General features: G+C 43.9%; 1 protein-coding gene across 1 annotated transcript; it reads right to left on the reverse strand.

The window, feature by feature from the left end:
- Positions 1 to 1,431: 1,431 nt before the first annotated feature.
- On the reverse strand, positions 1,432 to 11,894 carry ppp1r18 (protein phosphatase 1, regulatory subunit 18). The gene is made up of 4 exons (XM_065470596.1): positions 11,516 to 11,894; positions 7,255 to 11,238; positions 4,426 to 4,644; positions 1,432 to 2,368 (listed from the first exon to the last, which is right to left on the reverse strand). The coding sequence occupies exons 2-4, from the start codon at positions 11,176 to 11,178 to the stop codon at positions 2,315 to 2,317; spliced, it is 4,197 nt and encodes a 1,398-aa protein (XP_065326668.1). The 5' UTR covers positions 11,179 to 11,238; positions 11,516 to 11,894; the 3' UTR covers positions 1,432 to 2,314.
- Positions 11,895 to 12,232: the final 338 nt, after the last annotated feature.

Consider the following 12,232-nt stretch of genomic DNA (forward strand, 5'->3'; position numbering starts at 1 on the left):
TATGGGAGAGGCAACGGGTGGGATCCACGGCTGGAAACTAGACATAATGAGCCAGGGGAAGTAAATACAACACAAACCACAGAAAACAACAGTTAGCACAATAAAACAGGAAAACACAACTGAACGAGTAACAAAAGTTAACTTAACATAGGAAAGAACAGGTGGACTCGAACTGGGAACTGGGAAGGCAAAGGACAAATGCAGACAAGCCTGGGACACTAAGGAAGGGAACAAATAAGAGATGACAAGACAAAGGATGTTAAACTCGATACGAAAGACCAGCAATCTAAGACAGGACGTAACTAAAAAGATGACAGACTCGCATGTGAACTTGCCACAGAGATACAGAGACAACCACAGAACAGAGTAGGAACACCAAAAGAGAGCAAATAAACCAAAAGTCATAAGCAAACAAAGGACTACAGGCACAAAAAACCAAAACAAATAAGGAACCGATACCAGGCATCAGAAGATATCGCCAGGAAATACAAACACTATTAACAGAAAACCATGAACTTAAATTACTTCTCAAATTCCAGAAGAAATAATGAACTGACAGCAAACTCAAAGCCCTGGGTTCAAGACCCAGGGACCACAATGATGACAAATACCATATTCCATATTATAATAACTAAAAAGACAAAAAAAAAACACTGAAACTAATAAAAAGAAAAGAAAACATTTCCAGATATTAGAAGCTGAACTGAATCCAGCAAGTAAAATGAGGAGACTAATAACTGCACCAAAGCGGTATCAAAGGAGTCAGCTCTAAAATAAAATAATCCAAATTGATTGAGTTTAATATATGAAACATGAATCAAATAGTGGGCTACATAAAAATGTGTTACTTGTGTTAACAGCTGAGTTGGTGATGGTGGTGCAATAGTGTGGGCTATATTTTCCTGGTCCACTTTGTGTTCTTTGGTACCGTGAGAATCATGTAAACACCACAGTCTATCTGAGCATTATTCCTAACCATGTCCTTCCCTTTATGACCACAGTGTATCCATCTACTGACCATATCATAAAGCTCATCACTGATGTGCAAACTCTACTGTGTGATATAATTAAGGCAGTCCTGAAGGCAAAAAGGCGGTCTAACTAGGTGCTAGCACTAGTACTAACACCAAAGGAGCGAGTGAGTGTAATGCAAATGAAAATGAAATTACAGCATTGAGAAAAGTGTGAAATTTGTTATCAAGCTCATGTGATACAACTGGAAACTCCAGCATAGCTAAAGTGAAACACACTGAGGAGATTATTTACTGAGCTAAAATGCTTAATACTATATTTTTTATTAAGTTATGTATTTATGTAGGGGATATTGTAATTGATTTCCTGAGAACATTTTGAGGGGAACCACTCTGATTGGATACACAAAAGCAGAAAAAAGTCTCAGTTTTTATCCAGACCAAAAAAGAGGAGCCAACACGCTTTTCAGTAATGTTTATTAGTTTTTTTTCTTTTGAAGTCAGGTTCTTCAATCACAGAATCACAGAATTTGCAACTTCTTTTACCAATCAAAAGCTCAATTACAAAAGATAACAAGATTATAAATGGTGCTCAGCTGAAAGTCAGATATCAGCTGTAATATGAAGTTTCAGTTTGCTCTTTGTCCTCTCAGGGACTTCCTCTCAGTCTCCACCTCCACCCGAGAAAAATAACAATACAAAACCATTTTTTTGCACAGCAGTTGTTCATGTGAACAATAAAATTCCATTAAACTCCAATTTAAAAACAATTAAAACTTTCATCACCTCACACATTGCACCAAAACCCGTTCATGCAACACATAACACCTGCTGAGAGGAGCGTTTTCTGAAAGGCTTCAAGCAAAACACATTAACAGATCTTCAGATCATCTGTATGGGCAATTCCAGCAGGCACATGAAGTCAGATGATACAAACATCAAGAGTTCTTCTTTTTCTGTGATGAGGCAGTGCTGACTTAAATTAAGAAGGACATTAACACGAAAGAAACTATCATATATATATATATATATATTACCTAGAAAATATAATTCTTATCTGTTTCATTATATTGCATAGACAAGTGATCCTTCATCACCCAGCAGTGCACCGCTGAGGGGTTACGTGCTACTACATTCATGTCACTTTCCCTCAGTTTCCCTGAAAATAAACTAGGTGACTTTATCCGCAAAGTAAACACAATTATGCGCCTTTATTTGGTCCCTTATTCATCCTGATACTAGAGAAAACAAAACACCACAAGTATTAACAAACACAATTAAAAAATGATCAAAACAAACCAAAAAAACCAACAATATTGTTCAATAAAATGGTGGTGACCTCATCAGATGGGTAATTTTGGCGAAGGTGACTGGCTTCTATCGAGGGCAAGACTCATCTGAAAAATGGAGACGGAGATGGAAGGTAAATATGGTGAATCTAGGATCTTTATGTCATTTTAATTTGTATTTTGAGGTATTCCCATTCACCAAAAGGTAACATTTATAGCTCTGTGAGAGCCATAAATGCAACTTTACCTTTCCATTTGCTCTCTAGTATTTACAGTAACATTGAATTTAAAAATCTTCACCATTTCTTTGTGATTTTTATTTGCAATATTTTCATTTAACCAAGCTTGCCCTTATTTCCAACCAGCTGCTGTTTACAAGATATTCAAATTTGGTCAGTTTGTACAGTTAAGGTATATTTTTATTTCCTATATTTTCTAACCTTCATTTAACCTCCTCTTCTGTTGGACTAACTACCCTTGCAGACAGTTCATATATTTTTTTTAAAAAAAGGAAAAAAAACCCCAACTAAACAAAAATGATATACTGCTAGGTTAGCAACCAAGCTAACAGATGCGCTGACTAGCAGCTAGTGTGCTAACTGCTAGTTTGCACAATAACTCCTAAAAACATTTTTCAATAACTCTAGGGAAATTATGTAAAATCCACAACAGTGACAGGAGAAATATACATGTCTCCAGTACAGAAGAATGACCTGCCAGCATTTATAAAATGTTTAGAAATTTGTATTTTTAACGTCACTCTCCCCTTAGCAGCAAAGCTAGCAGATGGCTAACTTGAAAAGCCTTTTTGCCCCTTCAGTAAATCTTATTTAATAACATTATGTAAATATTGGCGACAAAATGCTAAGGGTAGTAATTCAGCAAACGTGGACGAACAATATTGCAGGGAATGTGTATGTATATTATTTTAATAAAACAATAACTTAGGGTGACCATATTTTGATTTCCAAAAAAGAGGACATGTTGCTCAGTCATGAAGAACTTGCTTAAAGAAATATATTTAACATATTTAAACGATGCCTTCTCTGTGTGGTTAATGAATTGTCAAAATAAAATATGTCATATAGGCTTTTACAAGTCAACAAGTGCAAAAAAATAACTTAAAAGCCTCTGGAATTAAATAATGGTACAGAAATAACGCCTCATCTGCATAAGAAAAATTACCAGTACTGGGTTGGTATGAGGGAAATTTCTTTTGCAGTTTGTCTGAAAAGATGCACTTGCGCTTTGGGATCTTTTAAACATCATTAGGCGCATTGCTGCGTGCTGTCTGTCCCCTCTGTGAGCACAGAACAAGCGCTCACAAAGCAGCAGTTCGGGGATGACGTCACACACATGGGTCCTCTATCGGAATATAGGAAAACCCGGACATTTTTATCAATCTCGAAAATCCCCCCGGACGCACCGGACAGAACATGAAAAGTAGACATGTCCAGGGAAAAGAGGATGGTTGGTCACCCTACAATAACTAATCTTGTTATTAAATGGCTCTGAACAAAGTGATGCTACAGAAGGGACCATCACCTGTGGTCTCAGTAAAAACTTTCCTGATGAGTTCATGGGCTTTAAAACTTTAAGTTCATTTTAGCATTTTTGGTCATTCTATGAGTCAGAAAGGAGGATCTGGGGTACGCTCCTGGGTAACAACATGTGACTGACAAAGCATTAACAAATGAGCATCTGGTTTCAGACTCATATAAAGATATCTTTACATTACTGAAGAGACATTTAGTCACCATTTTTCCTTCAGAAATTTCCTAAAAAGCTGGGCACTGTGGTTTTTAGCACACAAGTATTTTTATTTGTTAATTTGTACACATTTGGAGTCTCTTAGAAAAACTACAGTGCCCATTTTTTTCCTACTGAGGAAACATCATGAATTTTATGTCAGTGGTAAACAATGAAGAAGCATAATGTCAGGCTTTCTTGTTAGGATCAATACATTGTTGGTTTGGGATTTGCGAGTTATAAGACAAGCTCAAGCCTTATCTTGAGGCACTCAGCCTTCTTCTGACCATAAACCAAAATTCAGCATGTTATCCCCCGTGAAATCCAAACCCACAGAGTTTATCAGGGTGTCAGTATGGCTGAAAACGACCTCACTAAACGTTATGTTTTCTGAGCCGTGGGGGTAAGTGACTCACATCTATTACACGCGGTCCCGTTGCAGTTCCCGTACTCCTCGTATTCTTCACCACGACCGCTTCCCCCTCCCCATCACCCTGCTCCTCCTGCACCTCCTCATCCTGCAGCCTCTCTGCGCTCCCCAGGTCCTGAGAGTGGGGATTGAAGAACTGCATGAGGGCCTCCGATGGGTACTCACACACCTGCTCCAGCTTGACCTCGTTGAAACACACCTTCCCCTGCAAAAGTGAATACAGAAAGGCGTGGTTATGCTTTTGATGAATTACATTTAAGCTAATATTTACGGTTTTACATGCTTGTTAAAAAATATAGTATTGTAGCGAAAACCTTCACATTACAGATTTGCAGTAATGCTGCAGTAAAAGTGGAATTATTACAGGGAAAATGTCGGTGTTCCTTTAGCAAGCTGTTTGTTCGTCATGTAAACACACTGCAGACCTGGAGAAGGTTTCAGTGTCAGCGAGGTTTGGATGCTGTCAGTGTAATTTTAAGTGACAGCACGGGGCTTAACACAGCAGAAATACACCGTCTATAGAAGGACTTACTGGCTGAACCCTTCGTGCACTCATTGATAACTAATTCTGATGCATATTCAGCCTAAGAAGCTGAAACTGAAGCTTTGGTTTGCCACTTCTCTTAAACTGCTGAAAAGGAGAACAAGGCCCCCGCCTGGCCTGACGGGTGTTTGAGTTTGTTTATTCGAAGGCCGGTGTGGTGCAAAACGCCAGCGCATCCACACACAGCACGTTTTATAATGACAGCATCTCGGCTCTGAAGCCTGAACGTGCAGCAAACACACCCAGAAGCGCAGACATGATGTGCACGATGACGGCTTTGCACTAAATGTGGACGGTGCACAAAACAGCTCTGGGTTAGAGAAGCTGGCATGCTGAGGCACAGTAGGCTAATCCTTCCTCCCTGAACCCGATTAACCCAGGCGCAGCAGGACAGCAGCAGCACCCGACGACGCAGGAATGGGAAAAGAGCAAGAAAAAGAGCCATAAAGAAGAAAGTTTATCAAGTAATACTTGACTTTAGATTCTCAAAAGTGCACTGCTCCATTTGATAACATGTGACAGCCATGTTTAAGGCCACATCTTAGCAGCATAAATTAGGATATCTACCACTTCTGGACATATTTTATGCTAGAAACCAAAAAAAAGTGCACATATGAAAAGAAAACTTAGATGAGGTAGCAGATGAGCCTCTTGCCCCGTGACATGATGGTGTGGCTTGGAGGGGGGAAGGGAAGGAAGCCTGACGTCAAACTGTCTGTAGGGCATCAACGTGAGAGCGACAGGTGGTCAGAGAATCACTCAGTGGTCATCACTCACAGAGGCTAAGGAGGGTGGTGCTTATACATGCAGGCAGGGATTACACGACTTATTATAGAGATGCATGCAGAGAATGCATGATTATTTATCTAATTAAAGGCCATGGTAATGCTATTTGGGAACTTTCATTTTCATGCTTTAGGTTACAGGTGGTCCTGTAATGCAACAGTTGAGCATCAGAGTCGCATTTGGCAATTTAACAGTGGGCACCGTGTCACTTCCCTGTGTCGGGCTCTTTGTCGTGCTTGGAGGAAGTCTTAAAAGAGGAAGTGAGCAAAAACACGCAGCGTGACAGGGAGTTTCTATCAGACCAAATAACAAGACTTTAATCCTCTCAGTATGACTGTCAAAAATGTCAGTTTTCCTTCCTTGCGACTTCTCTGCCAGTGAGCCGCCCTTTGATCTGTCTGCAAAACCCTGCCTCTCTTTCTTTCCCATCTCACGCACATCGAGCTCGTAGTTGGCGGCCTGCTGTCAGCCGTATACAGTGGGAGGGCAGCGTGGTCAAAAACTGTCTGCCAAGACTCTGGTCTAACTACCAAACCCCTGCTAGGAAACAGCCAAGAAAATACAAAGGGAGATTTGTGTGAGAAGCTGACTCAACAGAAACAACTGAACTGGTACAAGGGAACGAGGAAGCAGACTGAAGGGGGTTACCACCAATCACATTCTTCTAATAGGCAGTGAAAACTGTCAATACAACCAGATTTATCATTACAGGATGGTGAAAAAAAGATTTTTTTTTTCTGCCCTGCTTAGCAACTCTGCCTTCCCCATCCTGCTCGGATTCACAGAAGTTAAAAAGAGGAAACAGAACATTTAACATGAACTCCAGGAAAATTAATTTACAGTTCCACTGTACACAGGTGTGGTATCGCATGTATTCACAGAGATAAAAGGTCATGTTATGTAGGCAGAGAAAATGCAAAAAAAAAATAGAGAGAGAGGATGCCTGTCACTGCGGCTTCCTATTTAGCTTTTTTTTCTCTCCAGTGAAGCCTGCAACATTACTGTTAACCGTCTCTGCAGATGACTATGAAGCATTTAAGTGAGTCCAGTTAACACCAATCATCAAGCACTTTCCTTTATCCATCTGTGGGTTTGCATGCTTCTTTTTAATGAAAATAAATCACCCAAATACAATTTTACTTAAGTGTGTAAAGTGTGACATGTAAAAATCGTTATCACAGGATGAAAGTCAAAAATCTGCACAGCACGAGACCGCACAAGCAAATGGCAAAGGAGATCACTTGAGGACTTCATGGCTAAGAATCAAGATGTCGTGCTTGATAAAGCCTTAACCAGCTTAGGTCGGTCTCTGCAACTGTACTCAGTGGAAAGGGATGTTCTCTCTGTGTAAAGGCTTGATGGCGAGGCCCATCGGGCAGGTGACAGCAGGTGATAAACGTTGGTGTATCTCTCATAAACTTTAGAAAGCATGTGGGGACATGTTAAAACTTAAAGTAACAAAGTAACAACACAGTTTCCACTCACCTTTTTTGGGGTCCCTCTATTCTTGACCAGACACGACTTCTCCAGGTTCTGATATCCACCGATCACCTCAATTTCCTCCACAGTTGGATACTTCTTCTTCCCCGGCTCAGTCACAGCGGGGGCTGTCTGGGTCTGCTGCTGTGGTGTTGTCTTCGTGGAGGTTGACACTGTCTGGCCCTGCTGCTGCTGTGGTGGTGTCTTTGCGGGGGTTGACACCGTCTGAGTCTGCTGCTGCTGGTGTGGGGTCTTCGCTGGGGTTGACGTGGACGTCGAGGGCCGTGCTGTGGATCCCGTTGCCCTTTTTGGTGTGATTGTGATGGTGGCGCCTCGCTTCACTTGGCCCCCGGAGGCACTCCTGATAGAAAAGAGCACAGGTGTCGGGGTGGGTGACGGAGACACACTCGGAGACTGGGCAGGAGATGGCGAGCTTGGGGAAGAAGCCGGGGTCGGGGCACAATCTGTGGCTTTCAGGGAGTTGTCTGGGGATTGGGTCCTGAGATATGAGGGGGTGACTGTGATAGTTTGTTTGGCCTGAGGTGTGGGAGAACAAATGTGATGAGGAGACACTTTGGGGTTGAGGTCTGGTGTTTCCTGATCCTTCTCCTGGGTTTTAACATCGTCCTTTATCTGATGTGCTTTGAGGTCGTCCTTTATCTGCTGGGTCCGAAAATCGTCCTTTCTCTGTTGCTTTAACACTCTTTGCTGCCCCTTCGTCTCTCTGTCCTTCAGGGAGGTACTTGACGAAGACTTTTGCGCTTCCTGCTCTTTCAGCTGAAACTGCTCAATCTGCTGCTGTATTGTCTGAACCCCACTAATGTCATCGCCTGTTAATGCTTTGTTGTCCCCCTGCTGTGAGTTTGATATGATTGGCTTCACTTTAACAAGGTGCACAGACGATGAGATGTCCACTGTCCTGTCCCTCAAATACAAGCCCGACCTCGAACCCACGGTTTCCAAGTTGTAGATCCGACTCATGGCTGCGAGAGAGTTGGGAAGAGGCGGCGAAGGAGAGAGAGATTGTGTAGAATCGAGAGGTGATGTGTATTCCTCTACCTCCTCCTCGGAGAGCTCCTTTCCTTCCTCCTCCTGTTCTTCTTCTGTGCTTGCGTTTCGGCCCCTGTCGTGCCTTTGCGGCTCCTCTACATGTTTCACTGGGTCGTCTTCATCCTCAGATATCTGGAGGGCTTCGGAGGTAGCTTCGGAGGCCCTGGCGGTACGCTCGCTTGTCACTTCCTCTCCTCTGACAGCTTGTGACAGTAGGACAGAAACAGGAAGCTGAGGGCAGGTTTTCAACGCGCCGACTTCCTGCGTGACGTCAAACGCAACCACGGATGTCTGCGCTGCTGCTTCTTCCTGTCCCTGCTCTGTTTCGGCCGGCCTCTTCTGCACGTGTGCTGTAGCTTCCCACTGTTTTTCTATTTCAGTTCCCCTCTCCTCGTACCTGTCCCCCGCTGTCTGAGTATCACTAATCTCTGCAGCTTCACTCCCTTCGCCCTGTCGCTGTTTCTCCAGCTCTCTCTGTCTGATTTTCTCTCGCAGAGACTCTATGCGGCTTAAGGGCTTCCCAATCCTCCAGCTATCCCTCCTCTCGACCTGTCGACCTCCATGACAGTCTTGCCCCTCGCTGTGTTGACACCCGGGCTTTATTTTCTCCACCACTTCTTCTGCAACATAAAACACAGTCCTGGGAATCTGAATCTCCATGGGGCCTGGAGGGTTCCCGGTGAGTGCGCTCCTTTTCGGAGATCTGGGGGTCGAATCATGACTGAGGTTTTCTGATCCTGCTGTTTGCACCTCCTCTTTGCTCTCTTTGTTGCTATAAAAGGTTGTGTCTCCTACTTTTTCTATTTTACTTATTAGATCCTCAGTATGTGGGGATAAAACAGACTGTGTTAGGTAAGGTCCTTGTAGTCTCCAGTCTGCACCTTTATGGAGGGCCCTGTCTGGGATTGTAGAGCCTAAACTGGAGCACTCAGTAAAAGCCGAATCATGTCTGCAGTGACTCTCAGCATCAACGTTGCTTGCTTCGGGTGTGCTCTCTAGTCCATCTTCTCTTTGAGAATCTGTTTTCTCACAAACTTTCACCTCAATCTCTCCCCCTCCCTCTGAATCTTTGTCTACATTCACCTCCCTTTCTAAACTCTTCTCACCTGCCGGTTGCTTCACCTCTCTGTCAGCTCTTGCTTTCCCATCCTGCCTAATCGGCACTCTCCTAGCAAATGATATTCCCTCCGTGTTTTTAACTGAGGCCACCGTGAACCCCACATCCCCGTCTGCATCGCCGACCTTCTCTGCAGCCCTCTTGTCAACATACTCGACTTTCTTAAGCTGTATACCAAAGTCTTCAGTTTTTACTCTGTGCTTTCCAAATCTGTCTCTCTCTAGAAGTCGTGCACACCCCATCTTCGCTGTGGTTTCCCTCCTTAAGGCAGCTACATCTACCCACGGTGCCACGCTCCTCTCTGAGTGAATCCTCTCGCGAATTTTTCTCTCGTAAAACCCTTCGTCACCTATCCCATTCTCCTTAGCGCAGATGACTCGATCAGAGAAGCTAAACGAGCGTTTCGGGACGCCTTTTAGCAGCGTATTCTTTCCATCTGCCTTCCTCTCCTCGGACTGCTGCTCATCCTGATCTCCTGAGTATTTTCTCCTCCCTGGCTCAAGGAAATTATCGGAGCTTTTGGATCGGGATGGAGGCTTGGGGTGCTCTCCGAATTTACTCAGCAGCTGACTGACCCTCCCTCCTCTCTCCACAAAAACATTATCATCCAAGCTGTCCTTTCTGCTGTCTTTATTAATAACTGTTGCCTGGCCCCATGGTTTCTCCTTCTCTTTCTCTCTCATCCAGGACACATCTGTTCTCAGCTCCCTGCCTATGCTCTCCCTTCTTGCATCCATGCTGCCCTTCATCTCCCCATCCTCTCTCCCTTTCCCTCCTGCATTCCTCTCTTCAGGGCAGGTTGAGGGCTTTATAATAAGAACTTCAGAGGCTCGGATCTCAGTGACACTCCCTCCTCCAGCCAGAATCTCCCTTAGGTCCATCTTCACCCCTTTCTTCCCCGGCTGGTCCTCCTCGAGCTTCTCCCGCTCTGCCTCCCTCCATCTACCCTTTCTCTCATCGCTGCCCTTCCTGTCCTGCTCAATAATGATGATATTGTCAGCTCTGATGGTCCGAAGACACGGAACAAGAGGGGAAAGCGAAGAAGTGGGTGAAGGGGTTTCTTTTTCCTCTGTGTCTTTTCTAACTTTAAGGAATTCCTGCTCCCTGACTGCATCCTTAACCAACTCCTTCAGCTGGCTTTTTTCCTTCTCACATCCCTCCCTGCTATTCTCTCTTTCTCTTCCTTGACTCCTATCCCTGCTCCTATCTTTTTCCCTCCCCTCACTCAAGTCCCTAAACCTCTCTTTTTTCAGCTCTATATCTCGTCCTCTCCCCAGCTCCCCATCTTGACTCCTGGGGCTTAATTTATCTCTCTCCTTAACTTCTGGTTCATTCCCTGTTTCTCCATCCCTGCTCTTCCTCCATGCACTCTGCGTGAGAATAAATGGATTTTCATGCACTGGAACTATTGTTTCTACAGACACCTGGCTCACTGGTTTGGGATCTGCATCCAACCACTGGCCTGGATCTGGACTGAGCGACAGTTCGCTTCCCAGATTAATTGTTACGAAGCTGTCTGTGTCGCTCAGACCATCAGAAGGAGATCTGACATCCACCTGCAGCAGACAGCCGTCTCTCTCCTTCTCCCTGTCACCCACATACTCCTGCTTCGCCTTCCTTCTCTGGATGATCCCTCGTTTCCAAGCTGGCATGCTGGCAAACTTCTCCTCCTCCTCTTTTTCCCTCCTCTCTCGCTCCTCCTCTTCTCTCCTCTTTTTCTCCAGAAGGAGTTGTTTCCATTCTGGCAGAGAGGAAACAGACATAACAGAAAAGGTGCCCACTTTTGGATACAACGGTTCCTCTTCAGAGCCTCTGGGAATCCTCTGCAAAGAATAAAATAGCATCAATTTCTTTCTAATAAACATGCAAAAATGGAAGTTTTGCCACATAAACCCGATGAACAACTACACATCATGGTAACATGTTAGCAGGTTTAATTTACAGCCAAGTAGGCGTTAAAGCACACATTTGACAGCGCAGTCTATTTATCTGTTCATGTTAAGGGATAATAAAATAACACATGTAATCGAATTAACTCGCAGCACATAATGCATAACCTCAGTTGTAACATATTTAATGAAAATTTTGAATATAACTCACCCAAACTCTTGTTTTGGCAAAAATATCACTGCATCCACCCCGACTTTACATCTCCACTTGTGCGTAAAGCGCTGTACTCCACGATGGAAAACCTCCGTTGCCTGTAACGAATAGATTAATCTGTCCTGTCAAAACCCAACTTTTAAAAATGATCAGTGACCCAGTCAAGCGATATCGGGACCTGAGTGGACATCAGAGCAGAAAAACCTCCGTCCTCCGTGCGGTTGTAAATATTTCCAGCTCGAGAGCTGCAGCGCTCTAATCCGATAATTACATTCAATTCCCTCTGGAGAGTTTAGTGGCACACACCATATTGTCGGACCTAAGAAAAGGCGTTTAAAGCACACAGCCGTCTGCCCGGTCACCAACCAGCCCTCCCCCGCCTCTGCTCACCCCCGCGTCCCGCAGAGTTAATTGATAAAGCGGTGGAGATGGAGGACGGTGAAACGGGATGTGGTGTCAGCATGCAGAGCTGCAGCAGGACTTGATTGAAGCAGATCAAGCACGATCAGCTCCACTGACAGAGGTGTGTACCCCAAACTACCGGAATATCTTCATTGCTGATTATTCGCATTTTTATTTCAAGATTATTTTCTAGCGTCTCTGATGTAGAAAACATACAGTCAAAAAATGTTATTCATGTTTATCCATATTCATAAACACGAGAGCGTTTAGATGGATATGAAACTTTCCCCTAATTACAAAAATCCCTCAGGT

The sequence above is a fragment of the Pelmatolapia mariae genome, linkage group LG22 (genome assembly GCF_036321145.2).
Source record: "Pelmatolapia mariae isolate MD_Pm_ZW linkage group LG22, Pm_UMD_F_2, whole genome shotgun sequence".
NCBI classification, from domain to species: Eukaryota; Metazoa; Chordata; class Actinopteri; order Cichliformes; family Cichlidae; genus Pelmatolapia; species Pelmatolapia mariae.